The sequence below is a fragment of the Lynx canadensis genome, chromosome B2 (genome assembly GCF_007474595.2).
Source record: "Lynx canadensis isolate LIC74 chromosome B2, mLynCan4.pri.v2, whole genome shotgun sequence".
NCBI lineage: Eukaryota > Metazoa > Chordata > Mammalia > Carnivora > Felidae > Lynx > Lynx canadensis.
The window spans coordinates 30,793,749-30,817,883 of record NC_044307.1 but is presented as its reverse complement, the minus strand read 5'-3'; the positions used below and the strand labels follow the sequence as shown (position 1 = coordinate 30,817,883).

The 24,135-nt window shown below is 52.3% G+C and overlaps 2 protein-coding genes and 1 non-coding gene across 9 annotated transcripts; all 3 read right to left on the bottom strand.

Moving 5' to 3' along the window:
* Window positions 1-1,106: 1,106 nt before the first annotated feature.
* On the bottom strand, window positions 1,107-22,424 carry PRRC2A (proline rich coiled-coil 2A). 4 transcript variants are annotated; one of them, XM_030315069.1, is made up of 32 exons: window positions 22,335-22,424; window positions 17,165-17,222; window positions 14,068-14,242; window positions 13,399-13,576; window positions 12,945-13,044; window positions 12,777-12,849; window positions 12,296-12,439; window positions 11,984-12,135; window positions 11,722-11,801; window positions 11,193-11,335; window positions 10,804-10,894; window positions 10,494-10,710; window positions 9,614-10,088; window positions 9,046-9,236; window positions 8,501-8,798; window positions 7,892-8,102; window positions 5,835-7,700; window positions 5,205-5,470; window positions 4,875-5,005; window positions 4,517-4,646; window positions 4,326-4,411; window positions 3,896-4,129; window positions 3,616-3,756; window positions 3,428-3,496; window positions 3,144-3,311; window positions 2,871-2,953; window positions 2,493-2,703; window positions 2,303-2,401; window positions 1,958-2,170; window positions 1,748-1,842; window positions 1,553-1,643; window positions 1,107-1,441 (listed from the first exon to the last, which is right to left on the bottom strand). In XM_030315069.1, exons 3-32 carry the CDS (start codon window positions 14,177-14,179, stop codon window positions 1,301-1,303), a joined length of 6,489 nt encoding a protein of 2,162 aa, XP_030170929.1. In that variant the 5' UTR covers window positions 14,180-14,242; window positions 17,165-17,222; window positions 22,335-22,424; the 3' UTR covers window positions 1,107-1,300. The 4 variants fall into 4 exon arrangements, with proteins under 4 accessions (XP_030170929.1, XP_030170928.1, XP_030170930.1 ...); XM_030315068.1 differs by lacking the exons at window positions 17,165-17,222; window positions 22,335-22,424 and adding an exon at window positions 16,083-16,246; XM_030315070.1 differs by lacking the exons at window positions 17,165-17,222; window positions 22,335-22,424 and adding an exon at window positions 16,083-16,246 and having other exon boundaries at window positions 5,205-5,467.
* Window positions 13,764-13,894, bottom strand: LOC115515152. The gene has a single exon (XR_003969204.1). It is a non-coding gene; the product is annotated as a small nucleolar RNA SNORA38 (small nucleolar RNA).
* Window positions 21,342-23,625, bottom strand: AIF1 (allograft inflammatory factor 1). Of its 4 annotated transcripts, none has more exons than XM_030315089.1 (6): window positions 23,491-23,622; window positions 23,252-23,313; window positions 23,090-23,156; window positions 22,680-22,721; window positions 22,335-22,497; window positions 21,342-21,551 (listed from the first exon to the last, which is right to left on the bottom strand). In XM_030315089.1, exons 1-6 carry the CDS (start codon window positions 23,513-23,515, stop codon window positions 21,467-21,469), a joined length of 444 nt encoding a protein of 147 aa, XP_030170949.1. In that variant the 5' UTR covers window positions 23,516-23,622; the 3' UTR covers window positions 21,342-21,466. The 4 variants fall into 4 exon arrangements, with proteins under 4 accessions (XP_030170949.1, XP_030170948.1, XP_030170947.1 ...); XM_030315088.3 differs by having other exon boundaries at window positions 22,680-22,818; window positions 23,491-23,608; XM_030315087.1 differs by lacking the exon at window positions 23,090-23,156 and having other exon boundaries at window positions 22,680-22,818; window positions 23,491-23,625.
* Window positions 23,626-24,135: the final 510 nt, after the last annotated feature.

The following is a 24,135-nucleotide window of genomic DNA, read 5'->3' as shown; positions in this document are numbered from 1 at the left end:
TTAAGAATTTTTAGGAACCTAGCTGTGTAAGACCACTTTTAACCTTTCCCTGGGAGATGGGCACTGCCATGGTTTACTGTTCATGTAGCACAACACTAAAATGAGCCTGTTGACAGCAACAGCCCTTTACAGGGAACCTTTTCATGCAGGAGCATTTTTTTTTTTTTTTGTAAATTTAGAGTGAGGGCCTGTGCGTGCAAGTTGGGGATGGGCAGAGAGGGGAGAGAGGATCCCAAGCAGGTTCCCGGTTGTCCTCGCCAGAGCTCCACTATTTGGGGCTTGAGCTCACAAACTGAGATCCTGACCTTTAACCGCCTGAGCCACCCAGGCACCCCAAAAGCATTTTACATGTGAATAAAAGAGTTCAGAGAGAACAAAACTTACTCCAGGCTAGCATAGGGCTGTCAGACTATTCAGTAAAAAGCCTTTTAATTTCCAAGCAGCTGCAGACCTCAATACACTCTTAGCAGGCCTAGCCAAGTTGGACAATGGTGGAACTCCTCTACCTGGTCCAAGGAGCCTACTGTTCATGCTTGAACGGAGTCCATGACAACTTTAAAGGCATGTCCTCTCAAGTTTGTAGCCAGGACCAAAACGACACAAGGATGCCAATCCTTTGCTACTCCCTTTGAGATGCAGTTGTGGTCCCCTCCATGTTTGTTAGCTCCGTGCTGGACCAACTGGATGTGGCAGAAGAGCCCTGCTAAGGCTAGGTCCTACACTTTACAGCAGCCACCAGGATCTCTTTGAGCACTAGCTCAAGGACATAATTGGCCTGATGTCCCTAGTGACAGTCCAGTGGGATTCTACCTTCCAGGTGTGCCACCAAAGCCCCAGACACCTGAGGGTAGCCCTATGTGACCAGCCCAACCATCAGCTGCAGACTGGTAACCAACAGACCTCACTCACTGGCACAAGAAACCGATCGCCCAGTGGAAGCCAGCTCTAATTCCCAGTCCATAAGACTTCAATATACAATAAAATGGTCAAATTTTGAGATAGCTTGTTACAACAGATCACTGGGGTAAGTAAATTCCATAAAACCACTTCACTGGGGACTGTACTATGGTACAAAAAGATTGCAAACAACCAACCCATCCCCAAAATCATTTCAGAAAAATTTTTTAATCCTTTTATTACTCTTTTTTAACAAACGGCCCCAGGGATAGGGGACCAGGGGAGGGGGGTGGAGGGGAAGTGAGGCCCCAGCCCCACAACCCCTCCCCACCCACCCCTTTCCCCCTTATATATTTATAATCTATATACAAGCCCCGGGGGGTGGGGGGCAAGGGGAACTCCCTCAGCGGGGTGGGGGCAACCCAGGATCCTTGTCCCCTCGAGACCCAGGCTCCTCTGCCCGTCGGGAAGGCCCCTCTCGAGAAGGTGGCCCTGTCCGCTCCCAAGGCTTCGGCATCCAGCGCAGGGCATCCGGTGGGGAGGCCTAGGATATAGGTACATAGAGGTCATACCGGGAAGTCAGGGATGGAAAAGACAGGAACTCAGATGGTAACTCTTGGATTCAGACTTGAGGCCACAGGGGTCTCCCCTTCACCTGCTGGTAGAGGTCGATGCGCTGGGTGCGGAAGACTCCGCTATAGGTAGATGGTGGGGCCTTGAGACGGGAATTGAGGCCAGAGAATGACCTAAAGGAAAAAGTTTTTAAGGCAAGCCTGACCCCTGTTCCCTGGCCCCTTAGTAAGAAAGCCCTTAAGGGTGAGCAGTCTGCATCCCCACTCCCTCCTCTTGCCTTCCAGCTGGGGGAGTACGTGTCGACCCAGGTCCCCCAAGGTTGCTGCTCAGTTTCCGATAATCCTGGAAGGGCTTTAGTTCCACTGGGTGCAGCTGAAGGAAAAAAAATTCATGAGCCTCCTGCCTCCCAACCCAATTCACCTGGAGATTCTGAATCCCTACCCCTAGCTCTTAGGAGTTCCCTCGCACTTCAGTTCCTATACCTTACCTCGGCTCGTCCCAAGCTAGGGGGGAAGGGTCTGGCAGGTGAAGGCAGCACCCGAGCAGCAGGAGCAGGTGGGGGCCGCACAGCCAGGCTGGGGGGCTGCAGAGTAGGGCCCACAGGTAACAGAGAAAGGGGCGGTGGGGCAGGAGGTGGCGCTGGTGGCAGGGAGCCAAAGTTCACCACAGGCAGCTGTGAGTCCACCATGGGTAGAAGCATCTGTAGTTAAGAAATAATGTCGAGGGGAGGGTATTAAGGGCAGGGAGGAAGGTCATAAAACCAGAAACAGAGTCAGACAAAAAAGCTAGAAATTGGGTAGAGAAACAATGAGGGACAAGTAACAAAAGGTACCTGTTGGGCAGGGGCCCCTGAGGGGAGGAACCCACTTTGGCCACCAGGTTGCAGAGGAGTAGAATAAAAATCTGAGGGGGATGGCAGATCCTGGCGCACCTGTTGGGAGACAACAGGGAGATATGTCAACTCCCAAAAGCATTCTCCCCCACCCCTAACTCCCGAAGCCCAGCACCTGCCCACCTCTCACCTGAAGCAAGGGTGGGTCGGGCAAAGGGCTGGGGCAGAAAGCTGGAGAGTAGAGGAAGGAAGGTGGAGGGTAGAGGATTCCCCCAGCTGGCAACTTCCCCAGCTCTGTTGCTTGCAGTGCGGAGAAATCCAAAAACTGGCCCTTGACAGCTACCCCAGAAAGCAGTGCCGAGGGGGGCGCTGGGCCCGGGGGGAGGTACAGGGGCTGTGATCTGGAGGGGGGGAAAAAGTCAGGTGGGGAGAAGGAGTCAGGAAACCAGAATCGTTTGTTCCAAGTTAAGTCTACTAGTGTTTCATACCCCAGAAACAGGGCTTCCCCTTCCCTCCCACTGAGACACAGTTGCGTGTCCTTCTGAGATCAACAGTCATTGAGTCTCACCTGTAAGCGTGAAGTGAGGGTGTCCCAGGGCGGAAGCCTCCATTGTTGGGATGTAACTGAGAGTCTATGGCTCCCCCCGAGACCTGAGGGAGAGCAAGGCTGGAATAGCTCATTTTTCTGGTCAAGAAAAGATCTCCCACCCCACCTACTACAGTAAAAACCAAGGAGAAAAATGAAATAACAAAATGGCATTTTACAACTACACAAATCAGAAAGACAGACACTAAGGGGCAGCAGGCAGAAAGGAGTCATGGGACAGGAAATAGGACCTACCTGAGAATTGGGAGGCCCAGGGCTGCCATAGAAGACCTCAGGGTACAAACGCTGGCCTGAGGAACTGGGCTCTGGGCCACAGTGCCCAGGACCCAGGTTCTTGGATTGTGGCTCAGCTGAGGCAGAAGCACTGGGGAGTAACTCCCAATCTCGGGATACAGGGATGGCCTATGAGGAAAAAGCCTTGTCAGAAGCAATGTTTGGGCTTCCTGGATTCCAGGTCACACCCAGACATTTTTTCCAAAAACCGAAGGCCTTTCCACCAAACTCCTTCTCCCACTCACCTCAGTGACTGATGCTAACTCCTTCTCTGCTTTTAAACTGTCTCCTACCACTAGGCGCAAGTCCGAGTCCTGTGGTAGTGATGCAAGGGAGATTGTCCCATGACTCAAGACCTGTATCCTCCACATCCCACCTCCAGATTTTCCCCTCTTCACCCAACCCAAGGTACTCAGATCCTGCCCATGCAGACCTGGTCACTGGTGCCAAACTGGACCGGGGGCCCAGATCGATGGGACGGCCGGAGGGAGCTGGGCTCTGGGCCTCGGTCCGAACGCTGCAACCGTTCTGTGCCAATGGGGCCAGGGGGCAAAGGCTGCTCCCGGGGCAGCTCCTACATTGGGGAAGTAAAGGAAGTCAAGTCACGTCTCCCAAATGAAAGAATCCCCAAAACACAGAAGCACAGAGGAGACGACAAATGTAGGACCAAAGTCAGAGGCCCAGAAACATTCCTCTTGTTTTTGGTCTTTTACCTTTCTGTCCCCATCAAGGGGAGCAGGTGGCCGTCTCCTAGGAGGTTCAGAGGATTCAGAGCCAGGTGAACCCTCACCAGGAACAGCATTCAGGGGTGAGGGGTCTCCAGGCCGCTTGGGAGGCCCCTCTGCTGCCCCCTTGAGTCCTCCATCAGGGGAACTTCGCTGGCTGCAGGGACCTGATGACACCTGAGAATCCCCACTCAGGTCCACCCCACTGTCAGACTGACTCATCTGAGAGGAGTGGAAAAAAAGTTAAATCAAAATAAGTCAAGTCAGCAGTCAGTACCTAATGTTTACAAAATACAAACTGAAGAAAAGGGAGAAATTATGTGAGCAAATAGCCCTGGACAACCCAGACCAGGTGGAGAAGCACTACCAGTGCTCAAGAGAATCCCAGCTCAGACACTCCCTTCCCATTGTCACTTACCTCTGTTCCAGCAACATCCTCAAAAGGGCTCAAGGGTTCCATCCAGGGCTCCATGGAGCCAGGCCGGTAACTCTTCCGGCTAGCGGCTGGGTAGAGCACCAGACAGCAGAGATGAGAGGCAGTCCAGAGGCCACCTTGCCCTCTTGGCTCTTTGACATCGCCCTTTTCAACCACTGCTCACTTGTACTCACCAGTATGTAAACGGTTCCAGATGTGAGGAGTCAGGGCCTCTGTCCCTGCCTCTCTGCACTCTCCCTGAGGGCCTGGGCCCTCAGGCTTGGGGCCCAAAAATCCAGAACTATGAGACTGCGGCAAAGATTCCTAAAGGTGAGAAAGGCCAGAAACAAAACATAAGTGAGGTGGGAACTGGGGAGTGGAAGTGGCTGGGCCAGAATGAGGTGTGGGACAAAAAGGGAGACAAGAAATGACTAATAACGGAGAATCTGGGGGTAAGGACGCAATGACAGGACAGGAGAAAGTGGAGAAAACGTAAATAAGAACCTTCAGGAGTAAGAGCAGTGAAACACAATCTCAAGCTCCATCCCTCACCTCCTGCAGCAGCTCCGGTTTTCTGGGAGGCCGCTCCCGCCGTTTCGGGGGGAAGGGATTAACCCCGGCAGAGTCCCGGGGAGTTCCGCCCACCCCCCTCACCATCAGCCCTGGCTCCTCGAAGTGGGGGTCTGGGGAAAAGGGGAAATCCGTCAGCATCTGCCTTGGTCTACATCTGATCCTAGTTTTTCCTGTTAGCCCCTCCCAAGCCTTCCACCTTTGGTCAGTGCAGACACCCATCATCAAGGTCCCCAGGGCAGACTCTGCCCCCTTTAGCACCTGACCTTTTCTGGGGTTGGAGACATTCCACCCTTAGCCCCTCCAGCTTACCCGAACCGACGCTGTTGTTGGCCCTCTGAGGGTCATATCGAGTTGGGGGCCGAGGGGAGGGGCCCTGGGGGGTTTGGGGAGGCCCAGGCTTGGGCCTTGGGTGCCCCCCTGGTGCAGCTGCACTCCCTTGGCGGCTGCTGAGTTGGGCCAGAGCCTGTTGGATGCCAGCAGGGTTGCTGTGGATAACTTGGTCCAGGCGGAAGACAGCCGAGCTGCTGGGAGGCGGGGGAGGCAGAGGAAGCCCTGGGGGACGCTCCTCAGGTCTGCTGATGAGAACAGAGCATCAACTCTAATATTCATGGAATTGTTAACTCTTTCCCTACCAGTCAAGTCTTCCAACCTCTCCCACCTCCCTGTTAAAATCCAGGTGTTTCTAAGCACATCTAACAAATTCTAGGTGTATGGCATGGGTCTACAGAATAGAGAGCAAAGAACAGAGAATATGCATACAATACACACAGGCTCCAGACTCAATCAACTGCTTTCTATTTTCCCTACATGTGGGTGCCCAGCAGCCCATGTGCCCTTAGATCTCAAAGTCCATGGTGCCCAACTTCCCTTTCCTTCAGATTCTCTCCCTTCCCCCTCAGTCTAACCTTAGAATAAACTTAATAGCCTGTCCCTACCCACCTTCGGTTCTTGGGAGAGGGCCAGCTCCTCTTGTCTCCTCGCCCTGGGCCAGTCCTCCCTCCAGGTCCCCCACCTCCTCCACTGCTGCTGCCACCGCTGCCAGCCTTGCTGCCAGGGCCTGGGCGCCGGTTCTGCCTTTCCATGCCAGGCCGCTGACTTGAGAAGCTCCGCTTGCTCAAATCCTTGGCTCTCTGGCTTAAATCTCCACGGGACATGGTTGAAATGCCTGGTCCGGTTCCGCCTCCACTGCCCCCGGGAGTTCCCACAGCTTTGGGGGCCAGCAATGCTGGCGGGGGAGCCTCCTTGTCCCCCCTGCGCTCACTGGCAAAGTCGCTGCTCTCTGATGCAGTCTCCCATTCCTCGTTGGCTTGATCGGAGTTCTGGTTTGACAGATCGGGAGACTTGGCAGCTGCCCGGCGTGGGGGTGGGGGCATGGAAACTGTCGTGAGTGTCTCCTCCACTCCAGAGGCAGGGGCTGGAAGGGCTAGGGAAGAGGGCTTGCCCTCAGTCCCCCTGGCCGCATTCTCCCGTTCCTGTTTCAGCCTCCTGAACCGAGGCGGTTTGTCCTGCTGCTGAGCCCTCCCGTGCCTCCTCCGTCGGGGCCGCTCCCCATCTTCCACACCCATGCCCACGTTGCTGCCTCCACTGCTACCTCCCCGGGCTATGGGGGACAGAGGCCCTGTGATCAGCTTCTCTTTCAAAGGCTCCTTACTCGGTGGCAAAGGAGCTGTCGGAGGCTTCTTGGGGGCCAGGGACTTGGTCGGAGGGCTCCAGCCTGGACAAATGGGCGGAGGGGGCCGCCCTCCTCCTCGACCCCGGCGTGACGGCACTCCCCTGGGAGTGAAGACGCGCCCACCACGGGCGGTGGAAAATCGGGCTGGGGCTGGTGAAGGAGGGGCTCCCGATGGTGGAGGAGCAAGAGGAACCTGGGTGAGCACTCCTTCCTTGGGTGGAGGAGCCTCCTTGTCTGAGGGGGCCAGATCGCTCTCATGGGTCTCACTACCCGTTTCTGAGCCCCGCTGCCGGCGCCGTTTGGGGATTTCTTCATACTCCGAACCCTCACTTCGCGTCTCGCTGGCAGTGCGGCCTCTGGGAGCAGGGGGATGGCTGGGTCCACCTGCACTACCTCCACGCCCATCATCTCCTCGGAACTCTCGGTAACTGCGGAACTCTCGGCTTCGGGCTCCCCGCCCCCGGCCCCCATAGGTGCCCCGAAAACCCCTCCCTCTGGCAAAATACTCGCCTCGGCCCCGGCCCCGGCAAGAGGTAGGACCCACTCTTTCATAGGAGTAGTCCCTCCGAAGCCTTGGGGCAGGGGAAAGATTCCCACTGGGTGGGGTCTCCTTGGGGACCCCTATCTTCCCCTTTGCCGTCTTGAGGAGGTCTGGCTTTGGAACCTTGGGGCTTTCATCACACTGTTCCAGGGGTTTGGGAGGGAGCTCTTCAGCTTTTGTAGGTGGCAGGGGTTTCTTTATAGGCCCAGCACGGCGGGGAGGGGCCCCTGGTTCCTCTGGAGGGATCCCACGACGACTACTGCCTGGGCGAGGACCCCAGCGGGTCTCAGTGCGGCTCTCTCTGCGAGGTGGAGGGGGGCCTTGGCCTCCAACTCCTCGGGTAGGCTTTCGGTTGGCTTCTGGCCCCGTCAGTTGTGGAGTCTCCTCCTTGGGGGTTTCCTTCTTCGGTGGGGGAGCTTGTATTTTGGTGGCTTCATCATTGCCTGGGGGCCAAGGGAGTGGACGGGGCCCTGCAGGAGCTGGTTCATCCAGAGGGAAGCGAGGGATCGGGGGCCCAGTGGCTCCATTCTCAGGAAAGCCTGGATAACTGGCCAAATAGGGTGGTGGGGGAGGTACTGGAGGGGTCTCACTCCTAAAAGGGCAACAAAAAAACTGGAAATTAGAATGAAAAAAACTGCAACTAGGTGGAGAAAGACAACACTTTATTACCACCCAGACGCTCCTCTCACACTTATTCCTGTCACTGCACCAATAATCCAAAGAACCTTTTCTCCTAGCCCAGACCCTTTCAGTGGCAATGCACTCACTTCACTACAGACTCACCTCATCCCCTTGTCATCCTCATCAGCCGCCTGGCGCAGCGGGGAGGTGAGCGGGCGGGGGTCAGTGGGCGTGGTGGTGAAGACATCTCCTACCCAGGCCAACTTTGGATCCACTGGTGGGGTGCCCCGATCCCGCAACAGGGGAGGTGCATGGCGCTCGAACGGCTCTGAGCTTGAACCCCCACTGTCTGAGCGCTCCCGGGGAACTAAGCCTAAGAAAACAAGAGGGATGAGAAAGCTAACCCTCTCTTGCATGACAGGCCCTGCAGCTCAAAAAGCATCTCCCCAATCTGCTTCTGTCAGTCACATCAATGTCAACTCCTCTCTTATACCTGCCAAGTCTGGGCCTGATGCACACTCCTGAAAGAGTTACCCTATCCACTCAGTTTCCCCAGACTAAATCAATGAATCCCCAAGTAAATCCTGGCCAATGAAAGACCACCGTTTCTTTCCCAAAGATGGTCCTGAAACAAAGAGCCACCTCAGCAATACAACCACATACCTGCCCCAACCTCCTTCACCGGTGACCCTTTATTCCCACAGCAAGATGCCGATACCCACTTCCTGGGACTGAAGTGTCCCCTACCCACTCCCATGCAAGGGCCCTTACCAGTGGGATGCACACCAGGAGGGTAGAAGTCCAGAGGGGGCCGGCCCTGGAGGAGCCGGGGGTCCACATAAGGAGGAATCATCATCCACCGGGGATCAAAGTTCATTGGGGGCATGGGTGGGGGCCGGCCCAGAGCACCTGGGTACAGGGCCTTGGGGGGTGGGGGCGGAGCCTGTGGAGCTGGCACAGCCCCCATGGTCACAGGCTGGGGCGGTGATGGTGGTACCGGAGCGGGTGGGGCAGAACCCTGTTGATGCTGCTGCCACTGCTGCTGTTGCTGTTGCTTCAAAAGCTGCTCCTGGGCAAGGACAGAAGAGGGGACGAGAGAGACCTCAAAACCCCCACACCACCCTCAACAGAAAAAGAGAAACACACAACAAGGCAAAGTTAATACACAGATGTGATCAACACTTGGACATGGAAACCAAAGAAACACAAGAGAGACGAGAGCTAGTAGAGGGACCCGGAAGGCAACTTACAAACAGGATAAACATCGAAGCCAGGGACAGAAACAGCTCTTAATGGGGGAAATAACTTGATCTCACCTGCTGCTGCCGCTGGAAACGAGGTGGCAATGACTTCTGATATTTGGGGTAGCCCAAGCCCTGGCTGGGGGGCTGTCGGCTGGGACCAACCCCATCACCCTTGGGTTCCACCTTCGGGGCAGGGGTTGTGGCAGGAGAAGGAACCTCTTCTGGTTGTTCAGAACCCTCTTTTGAGGACAGCTGGGGTTCCACTGCGTTGATAAAAAAGATAATCATCAGTGGCCCAGTACACCAACAGGTATGCCACGAATACCCATCACCTCAGCTCTCACCTCCCTCTCTCAAGATAAGCACTTACTTTTAAGAACAATGACGGTGGCATTAAATTCCCATGAAACCACCAAAATGACAGACGCCTTCTACCCCTTGCTCCAGACTGAGCTTATACAAAGTGGTTTTAGGTCACTACGTATCCAGGAATTCAAATATCCACACGAGCAAAGAGCTTTTTTCATCTGCCACAGTCCAATAAACCAACTTCATTTCCTCCCACCCATACCACCTGTACCCTCAGCCCAAACACTGAAGAGCTGGGACACCTGGTAGTACCCTAGCCCCATCTCCATACCTGGGCTGGCTTCGAAGCTGCCACTGCTGGTGCTACTGGTACTGCCACCACCACTCACCAGGGTGGGAGCTGGAGCCACACCTGTAGTGGGGGTGGACTGGGCAGGAGGGGCCTGGGCCGGCTCTTCTGGTTCTTTTTCTGGTGTTGGGGCTGGTGCTGGTGGAGGAACTGGAGGCGCAGAGAGTTCTTTGGGGACTGCAGGTGGTGGAGCCGGGGCAGGAGGGGCAGCAGGTGGGACAGCAGGCTCTGCTTTGAGCCGCTTGTCGGGCGCCCCAAACTTCTCATCAAGTCGCTTGAGCTTTTCGGCACAGGCTGCCCGGCGTTCCTCCTGCATGCGGCGCTCTTCCTCTTCTCGGCGTCGCCGGGCCCGCTCCACAGCCAAGGAGATCTCTGATGAAGATTGTTTTCGCCGCTGCCGCCAGGCCTCATCCTCGTCTTCAGGTGCTGGGGGCTTGCAGGGAGGCCCCCCCCGATCCTGTCAATGGGCAGATCCGGCAAGGCCAGACGTGTCAGTCGTCAGGTTTTTGATCTTTGCACAGACTGATCAACTGTCTCTAGCTGCAGGTGCAGGCACCGGCCTTGGGTTGGTGGCCTCTCTGGGTAGGGGCAAACTCATCCTAATCTTGTTTCTTCTCTCCTTTCAGAGACACCCAGGTCTCCTTGTTCTTCCTCATTAGCATCCCAATTTCCTTTTATAACCCAGACTCCCTTAACACCAAAGATGTTCCAGACCTTTGCAGAGATACTCTACCGCTCTACACGTCCTGTAGCCCATTCTTGGCCCTCCCTCCAGTTTCCTCTATTACTACTGCTTCAACTTCTCAGCCAACACTCATCTCCCACAACTGACCCTTCTTGACCCCTCATTGTAGACACTCACTGGGTAGTCCCCAGGGGGGCCCCAGTTCCCGGCGGGGCCCCGGTGAGGTGGGGGTGGGGGAGGCTTTGGGGCAGGAGGCCCCGGCTCTGTCTCTGGAGGCCGAGAGGTCTCTGCCCAGGCCGTCTTGGGAGGGGGCGGTTCGCTGCCGGGGGAGTTGCCCTTTTTGCCATCTGCTTCAGGGGGCCGTTCCTCACCAGCAGCTGATTGGGACTCCTTGCTGTGAGCAGACCAACAGTGGAATTAAAATCAGCTGTAGAACAGCTCACTTAAGAGTTTATTACTTCGAGAAAAACTGAGCCTCTGAACTCACTGGCCCTCAGCTCCCTCCTCATCAGAGTCTCGCCCATCTTCCTCATCACTGAACTTGAGCTTTTCAGTGTAGTCAACCTCTTCATGGGCCCCTGAGGGAAAAGTGAAAAGCAATAACCCAAGTGTTCTCTCCAATCTCAGGTAACTTTCAAAGGGGTCTAGAACTACGTAACAGGATGCACTACTGGAAACGCCAACCCCCCCGAGTGAAGTGAATACCACTGTGAGTCTTGGCATTCCCACACCTCCCAGTTCTTTACCAGGACTTGGCTTTCCCCCCTGTGTCTGCCCTACCCTTTGGTGTCTCCTTTTCTCCCAACACAACCCCCTATTTATTCAGGGGATTTTGCCTTTTGAGACCAAAACACTTCATCCTTCATATCCACTAACCTGCCCAACCATCATCGTTCTCCTGGTCCAACTGGTCAAACTCTTTGAGATTATCCTCTTTAAGAATCGAAGGCCGACCCACAGGTTCCACAAGGCGCATCGGCGGCCCTGAGCCCCGAGGGCCCGCCACACGAGGGAAACGGCTGCATATGAAAAGACAAACGGGAGAGAGAGTGTAAAAGCATGTTACAGAACCACATACAAGAGGTGCCTGGGTGGCTCAGCCGGTTAAGTGTCCAACTCTTGATTTCACTCAGCTCATGACCTCACGGTTTGTCAGTTCTTGTGAGTTTGAGCCCCACATTAGGCTCTGCGCTGACAGTGTGGAGCCTGCTTGGATTCTGTGTCTCCCTCTCTCTCAGCCCCTTGCCCGCTTGCTCCCCCTCTCTCAAAGTAAGTAAATAAATGTCAAAAACAAAAGAAAACAAAACCAAAAAAATACACATAGAAGACTCTGGGCCTTGAAGATCATCTCCCTTCCTAGTAGGCTTCCCGTCCCCAATCACAAACCCAGAGCTGGGTTACTCACCTGGGCCCATCAGGAGTAGGATATCGGTAAGGCCCCTGGGGTCCATAGGGCGGAGGGAACGGGAGATACGGGGGATACATCTGCAAAACGTCCCAACAGCAGCTGCTTAGAGGGACAAAGAGCCAACCAGCTCCCTAAACCTATTGTCCTCCCCTCTGTCATAGGCCCCTGCTTTCTCTCTGCCCCCTCCAAAAACTAAGTGCTAATTGCTAAATCTCAAGCTTCAAGCACAACCACTCAAAAACTAGATGTGCAAACTCACAAAGGGCGGCATCATTCCGCGGTATGGAGGGAACTGGGGTGGGCCTGAAGGCTGTAGCGCCCCCCGGGGATCATGGCTGTGATGAAGTTTGGAGTCTGGGCCCTCCAGCTCATCAGGGCCACGCCCACCTCCGTCCCTCCAAGTTGTAGAATCTTTATTTTGGAAAAAGCAAAGAAGGAACATAGCTTTAAAATGATGGAGAAGAAGGTGAATAAGCCAACACTTGGCTCTGAGATAGAATAAGGTGTTGCTCTGGGCAAAAAATAACCAACCACTCACCACCCACTCAACTCACAAATGGCAACCACTCACTTTGGGGGCGGAGGCTTGGTCCGGGCCCAGACGACTGTTCGGCAGACTCCCTTTCCTTGGCAGCCTTGTCCTGGTCGCCAGCCGCCTGCAGGGTCGGAAATTCCTCGCGAGAGAATCGTGACAGTAGGCTTGATGCCCTTCCACCTGTTGGGGTTGGGGTGCACAGAAGACAGAAGCATATTTACCATGAAACAACATACCATGAAAGTGGAAGGCTCTGATAGGCACCAGATCATCAAGTTCCTGTCTTAAAATTCACCCCCTACGTACTGCATACTCATTCCCCAAGAAACAAGGTCAGCTCTGGAACACCACTTCACCCTCCAGTAAGACACATGAATTTGCTTATGTGGCCCATGAAACCGAATACGGGGCCCAAAATTTAGCCAGAGGACTGAGAACACTTTGCTGAAGGTATAATGCAGGGCTCCTACCTACCACAAGAGCACTGAGCAAGCTCCCCAAGCAGCCCTGCACTCACCATCTCCATGTGCTCCATGGGTGACGCTGGCTTGTGCCCAGGACTTTACCCCGCTTGGAACCGAAGGAGCGTTCTGGGGAAGCAGAAAAATAAATCGTGACGGTGGGTGGTAGAGCTACAAACCATTCTTGCCTCCAGCCCTTCGGTAACATCCAGTTCTTCACATACCTCGGGGGCTGCTGGGGGTCGTTTCTGTTGGTTGGAGGCAGGCGTCTGTGAAGCCGGCAGTGGCTGCGATTCCGGCGGCTGAGCGGTTGAGGCATCGGAACTAAAGGGATGGTAGGACAGGAAAGTTATCCAGAATCTGCGATGCCCTCCCCTACTTCTCTGATTCATGGAGGATAAGTGAACCCAGGCCCATTTGTTACTGTTCACAAGTATTTACGACAAAATACTATAACCTAGTTACCCTGTGTAGGCTGTCTGTTGATGCCTTCCTGCCACCTGACAGAAAGCTGAATGTGTCATTCCTTAGTCCTCTAACAGGAGTCCTGGAATAGCCAAGAAAGGGGCTTCCCTCTGTCTCTGGATCTTATGTGGCTGGGCTAGACCAAGCCCCAACTCATTCTGAAGTTCAAAGTTAAAATACTCATCACTCTAGATCCCCCAGGCCTCTGTCTACCTCTTGGGGTCGGACTGCTCCTGTTTGCTTGCCCATCCTGTTCCGTCTTTCGGCACTAGCGAGACGTTGGGGTCATTGCCTTTGTTCTCGGCTTTCAGGCTTGGAAGGTTGGCTGGGGGTGGCATACGCCGGGCAATGGCAACTTTCCCGAGACTCTGCAGGCCATGGCGAGGGGCAACTGGAGAAAAGATGAGAGGGTGAAAAAACATCCCACATGGGTGATCTGACAGCTTTCTCTCCTAAGTCCCATTTATATGCCCTTAATGTCTTATAGCCAAACTCCTTTTAGAAACCACTCCTTTCTTTGCCTTCAGCAATCCCTGAAATTCCACTGGAAAAACTAAGATGCATTACACTTGATGCTTCTCTGTTGGATGGTTGATCTTGAGCCTGCAGGAAGCAAGCTGGCCCCAGACTTCTCCAAATCCACGTTTCTCTTCCTCCGATTCTTACGTGTCCAAAGACAGGGAACTACAGACACGCCTTTGTAGGAGGGTAAATGGTGTTCATCCAAAGACCAACGTCCCCTATGGGACCTAAAATAAAACTCGGAAGTCTCTAGTGTTTCTCTAGTCTTTTGATATTTGCACTATAACCATTTCCCGTCAAAGAGCTTTAAAATGTATGCCCAGCCTCTAGGAATTAGGAACATCTTCGCAGGACCCTCACCAGCGGGTTTCTGGATCTCTAAGGACTTGCCCTTATACGTATCAAACAGGTTGAGCGAGGAATACTTCTTTCCATCCTTCCCCTTGGCAGTCGGCCCCGAGCGATCGGACATTGCGCTGGAAGCTCATTGAGTACGTTGGGTCCTGCAGGCACCTCCCCCAAAACGTGCCGGAGCCTGTGGGCCAGACACCAAGTGTTTCAGTCTCTGCTCCCTTTACTAACTCCAAAAGAAACCTAGATGGTCCTTTTTGTTCTCATTAGGGACCCAGATACGTGGCCCTCTGGTGTCTTTGCCTCCAGCCTATTCAAAGTCCCCAGTCCCTTAAACTCCCACAGAGCCCAAATGCCATGGTGCCTCTTTCCCCCAGACACCTCTTGCCAAGCAAATCCAGATAAAAAATTTAGTATCCTCCTAGTAGTAAACACACTCTTCCTTTTGTGCCAGGCTATAAAGGGTAGCAGCTACTTCATTATCTCTCTTCATAATCTCTTCTCCCCCCACAGAAATCATTCCAGAGATGTACAATAAAACATGACAAGTCCCAGCCTTAGACAAAAGCAGAAAAAGGCATAAAGCTTCATTCTGCAAGTAACAGAACTTCAGATCCCCCACTTATTAGACCACCAACTCCCTAACTGCGCCCCAAGTTCCTTTCCCAGAAGCCTCACTCCCATCTGGGGAGGTTTGCACGAAGGTATGCTGGGAGTTTAACAATTTTACGAGCTTGCTCAGCCAGACTGAGGGCTGGTGCCAGGTAATTCCTTATGGAACAACTGGGGCTCTACATACTCCCAAGCTACAGAACCCCAAGTATTTGGAACATTCACCCCATCATTTCCTGCATTTGCCCCTATCCCAGCTCCTGGAAAAAAATCTTGTGTCAAGATGAAATACACACTGCTGGGCTCTGACTAACCCTACGAAGATGTGAGAAAAACAACATTATGGAGCTACCTCAAGCACACTTCATAATCATAGGGCCAAAACCAGAACCAACTTCATTTTCCTACCCTCAGTAAGAATATCCATCAGCAGTCATTTCTTTCCCCAATATCCCTTCCTCCCTAAGCAGGCCAAACTCTGCATCATCAGTCAGTTCCTGAGTGACCAGGCATTCATTTATAGGAAAGAATGGCGTACAGGAAAGAGATGGAAGGTGGTGGGAAATCCAGGCAAACACAGGGCAAAAAGTGGGTAAAATCAGGATGAAAATCAGGGAGAACTTTAAGACAGGTAAGATGAGGGAATGGGGGTTGCTCTGTAGGTGTTTAAAGACTCCGAATGTTTGAAAAGAAATATATGAAAGAAAAGGACACAGAAGAATAGTGGAATAACACTAATAAAGAAGGATCAACACGAAAGCAGGTGGAAAATAATACACTCAAGCAGAAACGGTAAAGACACAACAAAGTAAAAGGGCAACGTCAAGACACCCAAGAAGAAAACGGAGGTTGAGTCACAGAGGGGAAAAGACACAGGAAAAACTAAAAAGCAGAGGAAGACTGAGGAACGTAAAAATCAAGGATGCAGGATAAAAACAGGGTTCCAGGGTGGGAGTGACTCGACGCGAACAGGGGGGTCAAGAATGGGGAACCCAAGCACTGGTTGATGGTGGAGGGGGTCCAATATGGAGGAAAGGAGACACTCCGAGGATCGTCGGGCGCGGCCCACCCCAGAGTGGCGGTAGCGAAGGGGACCCACAGATTGGGGTGAAGAGGCCAAGAGCGCAACGGATGGTGTGGAATTACCGGCCCAAGAAAGGGGTCACTCCAAGAAAGCAGGACAGTGGGTGATTAGGGGCAGGGCATACACTCTGTGTGAGGGGTTGGAGGTGAGGGTACCAAGCTGGGGGTATCGGAGGGGGAGGGGCAGGCAAGCCCCAGCAGCAGGAGGACAAAATGGCGGCGGCTAATGGCAGCTTCTCCTCCCCCCGGCCCGCCACTGCCGCCGCCGCCGCCGCCACCACCGCTCCCGCGCCGGAAAAGGGCGTTAGCACTCGGCTCCCCAGACTCACCTGGCCGGGTGCGCGGGGGTCCGGGACCGGGGCCTAGGGGCTCCCCGAGGTGGGATGGCGGTGGGGCGGGGGCGGATGGCGGCGGATGGCGCCGGGTTCGGCTCCTCCCGTCTCCCTCGCTCACTCCGCGGCTGGGCTCCGACTAACGGCCCATCCGGGCAACCGCCGCCCCCGGGAGCACCCCCCCCACCTCCCGCCTCCCTCAGCGCACGACACGCCCCTTGATTTGCATAAAGGGCGGGGCACTTCCCACCCTATCCTTCTTTACTTCGAGGGCTGTCCCTATTTAAAAAAAAAAAGCAGGGCGTGCGGAGCAGGCACAGGTTATTTGCATAAAGAGGAGGGACTTACAGGCGCTAGGACGCCGGTTGGCTAAAGAGACGCGCCCCCGGCGTCGGCCGTTAAGACGCGTAGAGGGGGCGGGAATGCAGCGTCTGTCGGCCGGGCGGTTGGGGCGCAGAATTTGCACGACGAATAGGGGCGGGTGGGGGGGAGGGAGGAGAGGCGGAGCGTGCGTCGTGCGTTCGTGGAAAGATGGGAGCGGTGAGACGTAGGGATGCGAAGATGAAGGAAACGATGCAAGGCTGATAGTGCTTTCAGTGGAGGAGACCGAGCGAACGCAGGGGACAGAAAGGATTAGCTGCCGGAGGGCGGAGCCTAGATAATAGGGAAGAGTCCCCGACACACGCGTCCATTTGTAAGGGGCGAAGGCTCCAGAGGGGTGGGGCCTTCTAGTTATTAAATCACGTCATGCAAATGAAGTGGATAGACAGGCCAATCCTGAGGTCCAGGGGAGTGTATCGTCGGCACCGTGCACTGTAGGCATTCTTTCGATAGTTCTGTTTATTTGCATAATACATGCAAATCATTTGAACAAAGATAGGGTAGGAATAACCTCTTCATTAGCATATCAGCAACCAATGACTAAGACATTTAATTTTATAACAATTTTCATGAATGTATTTATATATCTGATACTATTGGCAGTTTGTATTCTTTTCACAATGGGTTTTATTCTACGAAATGCGGTACTAGTTTCCTCCTTTGTCTTCTATTACTGTGCTCCAATCAGACCTACTAACCGTTCAGTAAATCCTTCGACAACTGTTATGAAGCCGCCGGAGACATCCACAATACATTCTGGAAGTAGAGGAATACAATCAGATCCTGCCTGGGGAGGTTCAGAAATGCTTCTAGAAAAACTTGACTCTTACTAAAAAATGTGAAGACCTAGTTAGGATTTAGCCAAGTTTGAGGAAAGGGTGCACAGCTCAGGCCCAGTGAACTGATGAGCAGAGGCATGGTTTTAGGGATCTGTGCCTCAGCTGATGTGACTAAATTAAGAGACTGCCTCTCTAGTATGGAAAATTAGAGCAGAAAAATTAGCAAGAACCAGGTAAGAATTTTATCCTGAGCTTCATTACAATAGTTGAGATGAGTTCAGTTCTTAAACATTCAAAATGATTCTCTTATCCCCTCTTCCAGGTCTCCTACCACAGCAAAATTTTTTGGAAGAGTTATCCATACTTACAGTCAGATTTCCTTCCTGCCATTCATTCCCTTTTCTTTTCTTTTCTAAATTTTTTTTTTAACGTTTATTTATTTTTGAGACAGAGAGAGACAGAGCATGAACGGGGGAGGGGCAGAGAGAGAGGGAGACACAGAATCTGAAACAGGCTCCAGGCTCTGAGCGGTCAGCACAGAGCCTGACGCGGGGCTCGAACTCAAGGACCGCGAGATCGTGACCTGAGCTGAAGTCGGACGCTTAACCGACTGAGCCACCCAGGCGCCCCTCTTTTTTTTTTTTTTTTTTTTGAGCGAGATAGGGAGAGCATGCAAGTGAGCAAGGGGCAGAGAGAGAGAGAGAGTATCCCAGGAGGGGCAGAGAGAGAAGGGGGGGCTTACCCTAAGTGGGGTTCATGTTCACCCAAAGTGGGGCTCATGCTCACGAAATGTGAGATTATGACCTGAACAGAAGTCATATGCTTAACAGACTGAGCCACCCAGGCCCCCTCCTGTCATGCATTCTTAAACTGACTCCAGTCAAGCCTTCACTCCAGCCCTTTACCCAACCTGCGTGTGTCATGAACATCAATCTCCTGACTTGAAATAGCATTTTTGTGCTGATGACTCCCAAATGCATATCTTCATCGCAGACCTCTCTCCCAAACTCCAGAATTGAAGACACATATATGTACTTGACATCTCCTATTGGGTATCTAATCATTTCTTTTTTTTTTTTTTTTTTTTTTAGTGTTTTATTTTTTAGTTTTGAGAAAGAGAGAGAGTGCACGTGCCTGGGGAAGGGGCAGAAAGAGAATCCAAAGAAGGCTCCAGGCTCTGAGCTGTCAGCACAGAACCCGAACTTACAAACCACGAGATCATGACCTGAGCTGAAGTTGGACTGAGCCACCCAGGTGCCCCTCTAAAAGAACATTTCAAAGTCAGTAGGTCCAACACTGAACATTTGATCTCCGGAACCTCAAAACCTGTCCTCTCCACATCTCAGCTGATGGAAATTAAAAATTACAGTTAAGCCAAAAACCCTGGAATCCTTATTGACTCCCTTCTTTATTTCACTCCCCACTTTCAATTAGACAGGAACTCCTGTCTTGAGAAAATACCTGGAATCCAGCTTTTTCACATACACTGCTTCTACCTTGATCTGAGCCACTCTCAATTTTCACCTGGGTTATAGCAACAGCCTCCTCACTTGTCCCTACCCCGTCCCTACAGTCTGTCCTCTACACTGCACTCAGGGTGGACCTTTCCTCAAAGGAAGCCTCAAAGGACTCCCTTGCTCAAAGTCCTATAATGCCTCTGTTTCTCTCAAAGTCCTTGGAGTAGCCCGCAAGACCCTAAATGACTTGCCCCCTGATTTTATTACTCTCCCTACCTCTACCAGACATGTCTCACCTTGGGACCCTTTTGCTTCTCTTTCCTCTGGCAAGTTGGTTCTTCCCCCAGAAACCCACATGCCTCGCTCCTTTACCTCCATGAGGTCTTGTTCAGTGTTAGTCATCTTCTCAGTGAGGCCTACCCTGATCACCCATTCAAAATTTTCATCTTCCCTGACCATCCTGCTACATGTATTAGTTTTACCCGATTTTGTACTGTATCCACATAGAACTGTACAGTAAGGGTTCTTTTGCATCTGTCTTCTTTTGCTTAACATTATGTTAATGAAATTCTTCCACATTGTTGATGTAGTTGTACTTTGTTCATTCTCGCTGCATAATAATAGCCTGAGGTATGAATATAACCCAATTTATTTATCCTGGGTGAACGAATTATTTAAGCTCTAGATCCTTTGTATCCTCCCTAGTATCACCAGGGTTGTTGCAAAGATTAAGAGAATATATGGAAAGCATTTAGGCTGGTATCTCACATATAGTAGGTGCTCAATAAAGTTAGCTATTGATTTCATTATATTCGGATATGTTATTCAACTTGAAATGACCTCTTCCTCATCTGAAGTCCCATACAGTTGTTACTGTAGCGCTCTTTAGGAGGCCAACCTGGCTTCACCATTGGGAAGAGCCAACAGTCTGTCCTCAGTACCTGAAACGAGCTGCGCTAATTGGATTACCTCTTCCCGGAAAGTCAGGAAATCAGAAGTAGTAGCCAGTAACTGGGAGTTGCTAAGTTAACTCATCTGGACACGTTGTGTTACACAAACTGGTCTGGATCACCTGGCAGAAGAACCAAGCGGCACTCGGAGATCTTGGAAGGAAGGAGGCTTATTTACAACGGTGGGCTCAGAGGAGATCATTCTCCAGAGGTCTGAGCACAGAACATTAACAGAGGGGACAATTTATAGTCTGTTACTTCCGCATTCCTCATTATTAGTAATTTGGCGCCTGAGGCAAGCAGGGTGGGAAGAAGAACCCGGAAGGGAAGTCTTCAGGCAGGGACTGAAATTCCCTGATCAGTCCTGTCAGCCATCATATAACAGATTTTTCCCTATCAGTTGGAGGAAAGGTCCAGTGATAGCCTCACTGAAGGCTCAGGAACTCTGAGGTTCCTGCCTTTCCTGGGACTGGCTTTTTAATCCTTTCTGCTACCCAGGGATTCAGTATCCCCTGTATCTGTTCTCAATAACCTCCTAATAGAAGCCCCCTTTCCCTTCATTAAACTTAGTTTCTGCAGGTTGTTCCCCAAAAGGACCTCAGTGACTAATTTAACATTTAAATTATCAGTTGGTTAAACCTCTGACTTTGGCTCAGGTCATGATCTCACAGTTTGTGGGTTTGAGCCCCATGTAGGGCTCTGTGCTGACAGGTCACAGCCTGGAGCCTGCTTCACATTCTGTGTCTCCTTCTCTCTCTGCAACACCCCCCCCCCAACTCATGCTCTCTCTCTGTCTCCTTCTCTCAAAAACAAATAAACATCTTTTAAAAATTTACAAAGACTAGGGGCGCCTGGGTGGCTCAGTCGGTTAAGCACCCGACTTCAGCTCAGGTCACGATCTCACGGTCCTTGAGTTCGAGCCCCGCGTCAGGCTCTGGGCTGATGGCTCAGAGCCTGGAGCCTGCTTCCGATTCTGTGTCTCCCTCTCTCTCTGCCCCTCCCCCGTTCATGCTCTGTCTCTCTCTGTCCCAAAAATAAATAAACGTTAAAAAAAAATTAAAAAAAAAATTTACAAAGACTAGTAATGGAGAATATCAGTTCAAGGTAATCGTTGCTCGAGATGACTGCTGGCTCAGTCAATAGAGAATGTGACTCTTGATCTCGGGGTTGTGAGTTGGAGCCCTATGTTGGGTGTAGAAGTTACTTAAAAACAATAAAATCTTAAAAAAAAAAAAAAAGATAATCTTTGCTCTTCCTTGTGGACCTGAGTGATTTGTTTGTTTGTTTGCACATGTCTTTTTGTTCCATCTAAATTCCTTGAGATCAGGGCTATCATATATCTGGACTCTCCCTTGGAGTACAAAACCATCTGCTGTGGTTGACACTTTACAAAATTGTGGAAGGAGGGGCCCCTAGGTGGCTGGGTCAGTTAAGCCTCTGACTTGGGCTCAGGTCATCATCTCATTGTTTGTGAGTTTGAGCCCTGTGTGAGGCTCTGCACTGACAGCTTCAGATTCTCTGTCCTCCTATCTCTCTCTGCCCCTCCCCCCCTCAAAAATAAATAAACATTTAAAACAAAATCATGGATGGATTGTTCATTTGGGCAAATCCTCGCTGTCCTTCCCTCAAAGGGCCTCACTTCTCCCTAAACCCAGGATAAAATTCCCCCCAAACGGAGACCAAGCTGACTTAATCTGGAGAAGGAGGATAGTTTATTTAATTTAGCGTAACTGTGGCTCACAATTCTGTGTTCTTTTTCCATGCTGGGGTGATTAGGAACCCCATCAATCCCACCACATCTCCCCTACCATAAATCAGGGCAATTCAGAGATATTTCTCTTGGCTGGGGGACCTGCTGGCTTCTCCTGTTCTCTTGCTTTCTCCTCGTACATCAGGATCCTGGTTGAGATGGGAAAAGACAGAGGGATCAGGAGATAGCCTTCTCAAGAGAATACGTTTTAGGCTACTGTGAAAGTCTGGAAGGAGCGCCTGGGTGTCTCAGTCAGTTGGGCAGCCAACTTTGGCTCAGGTCATGATCTCACAGCTCATGAGTTTGAGCCCCACATAGGGCTCTGTGCTGACAGCTCAGAGCCTGGAGCCTGTTTCAGATTCTGTCTCCATCTCTCTGCCCCTCCCCTGCTTGAGCTCTGTCTATCTGTCTCTCTCTCTTTCTCAAATATAAAAAATAAAAAACATTAAAAAAAAACCTTTTAAGAAAGTCTGGAAAGGGGCGCCTGGGTGGCGCAGTCGGTTAAGCGTCCGACTTCAGCCAGGTCACGATCTCGCGGTCCGTGAGTTCGAGCCCCGCGTCGGGCTCTGGGTTGATGGCTCAGAGCCTGGAGCCTGTTTCCGACTCTGTGTCTCCCTCTCTCTCTGCCCCTCCCCCGTTCATGCTCTGTCTCTCTCTGTCCCAAAAATAAATAAACGTTGAAAAAAAAAAAAAAAAAAAGAAAGTCTGGAAGAGGATGGGGGTTGTTATGGTGGGAGGAAGAGGAAGGAAAGTGGAGATGGGAGAGCTTGGGGCTGTGGGGACTAGAACAAGGGGTAGGGATAGGAACTTGGAAGGATCCCTCAAAGAAGGGAAGAAATGGATGCTGAGTAATGTGTAGGTGAGCCTGGGGACGGGGATAGGGGTGAGGGGAAAACATGTAAGTATAGGAGAGGTTGGAACTGGACCCTCACATTTTTAGGATGGCAGATCTCTTTCCCAACATCATCTTGAGAAAGTCAGAGTAGCTGAAAGTCTCCCCAGAGCCGCTGGACACCTCCCTGATTAGTTTCTTCAGCTCCAGGTGGGTCTTGGGGACCCCGAGTTTTTCCAGCATTCGCTTCAGGGACATGATATCTAGAGGCAGAGGATGGGGGTGAGAGGAGAGGAGCCTCTGTCTCTCTCTGTCCTCACCTTCACATTCCCATTCTCCTCCCTCCTACTCTGGTAGCTGGGCCCTCTCCCAAACCACTAAGAACTGCAGGAAACACCTCCCTCTTCCTGGGTCTGCACACTTCCCCAGATCACTCTTTTCTCACCGATATCTCCGTTTCCATTCAGGTCAAACTCCATGTATTTCTCTGGGTGAGGGGAGAAAGCAGATAGGGTCAGCGCTGGCTGGAGGGTCCTCGGGAGGGGGCATGGCAGGGGATTGAGAAAGGAGTTGCTAACCAAGCCCTAGGTGGGGAAGATGTGAAAGGAGGAGGTAGGGCAGTCTGAGGAAGTGCGGGTCGGGTAGAGGGGCCCTGTTAAAGTGTAGGGAAACAGAGAGGGTGCTGGGCAGGGCAGCCCAAGGAAAGGGACGGCAACTAGGGGGGCAATAAGGGCAGCCTCCCTTCTTCCCACCACAAATGTAGATTTTGTGTCTCTGCTGTCCCTTCTCTGTCCTTGGGGAAATCCTGCCCTCCTCACTACCCCCCCTCCCTCCCCCCGACAGTTTTCCCCTCACTCTTGAAGGCTTCCAGTTTGGAGAGCAGATCCTCATCACTGCTATATTTGGGATCATCCAGGAATTGCTGTTGGGGGGGGGCGGGGGAACAAGAGGCAGGATAGGTCCCCTGGTCCAGGGTTCCCTTCCCACAGGCCCTGCCCCCTTAGATCTTCCTTTTACCTTGTTGATTTCATCCAGTCTGTCTTCCTGCTGGGCCTTCAGCAGCCCGAAGGCTTTTCCTCCTGAGGGGGCACAAAGGTTAATGCTTCCTTACCTCTCATTCCTCTTCTTACCCCCACACCCACCCAGGGCCATCACATTTCTGCCTTCCTAGGCCTGCTCACCACCCCCTAGCCCCCGCCCAGGTCTGTTCATCTCTTTACTCTCATTTTAGGCTCTGCCGATTCTACCTTCCCTACCTTGTAAATCTCTGGTGTGGCTCATAGCTCAGCAGCTGCTGGAGAGGCCGGTGGACTGGTGGGTACAGACTAAGCTGGCGCCCTCTCTGTCTCCTCTTCTGCCTCTTCTGAGGCCTCCCTCCCAGACTTCCCCTTTCCCCTTATTCGCTTTTCCTCTAGTCCCAGGCTTCACTTCCCCATCAGCTTTTGCTGACAAGAGCACCCCAGAAGGAAGGGGGGGGGTGCTGCAGGATGGAGAAGAGAAAATAGCATTCTCCCAAATTCCTCTTAAGGAGAGCCCAGTGTGTGCATGAAAGAAAGAAGCCTTGGGGGCGCCTGGGTGGCTCAGTCTGTTAACTCTCGGACTTTGGCTCCGGTCATGGTCTCCCAGGTTCGTGAGTACAGCCCTGCATCGGGCTCTGTGCTGATAGCTTGGAGCCTGGAGCCTGCTTCAGATTCTCTCTCTCTCTCTCTCTCTCTCTCTCTCTCTGACCACCAACGCTCATACTCTCTCTCTCTCAAAAATAAATCTTAAAAAAGAAGAATAAGAAAGGAAAGAAGCCACTGGAAGTATGGTGGTAGGGAGGGACGGAGGAGTATTTATTCTCAGGAACAAATGGTCTTTGAACAGGTCCAGAGGGTCAGGTAACCCTCAAGGCTTGCATT

Bases quoted from the DNA above. Each gene is read 5' to 3' on its own strand.
- PRRC2A (XM_030315069.1), bottom strand. From the start codon at position 14,179: ATGTCCGATCGCTCGGGGCCGACTGCCAAGGGGAAGGATGGAAAGAAG. The intron at 13,577-14,067 runs GTGAGGGTCCTG...TCTTTTCTCCAG, and splicing joins AGAGATCCAGAAACCCGCTG to TTGCCCCTCGCCATGGCCTG. The intron at 2,704-2,870 runs GTGAGACTCAAT...CCCCCCCTCCAG, and splicing joins CCCTCACTTCACGCTTACAG to ATCACAGCCCCTGTACCTCC.
- AIF1 (XM_030315087.1), bottom strand. From the start codon at position 23,515: ATGAGCCACACCAGAGATTTACAAG. The intron at 22,819-23,251 runs GTAAAAGGAAGA...TTCCCCACCTAG, and splicing joins GACTGGATGAAATCAACAAG to GGCTTGGTTAGCAACTCCTT. The intron at 21,552-22,334 runs GTGAGGGTCCAG...CATCTCAACCAG, and splicing joins AGATCTGCCATCCTAAAAAT to GATCCTGATGTACGAGGAGA.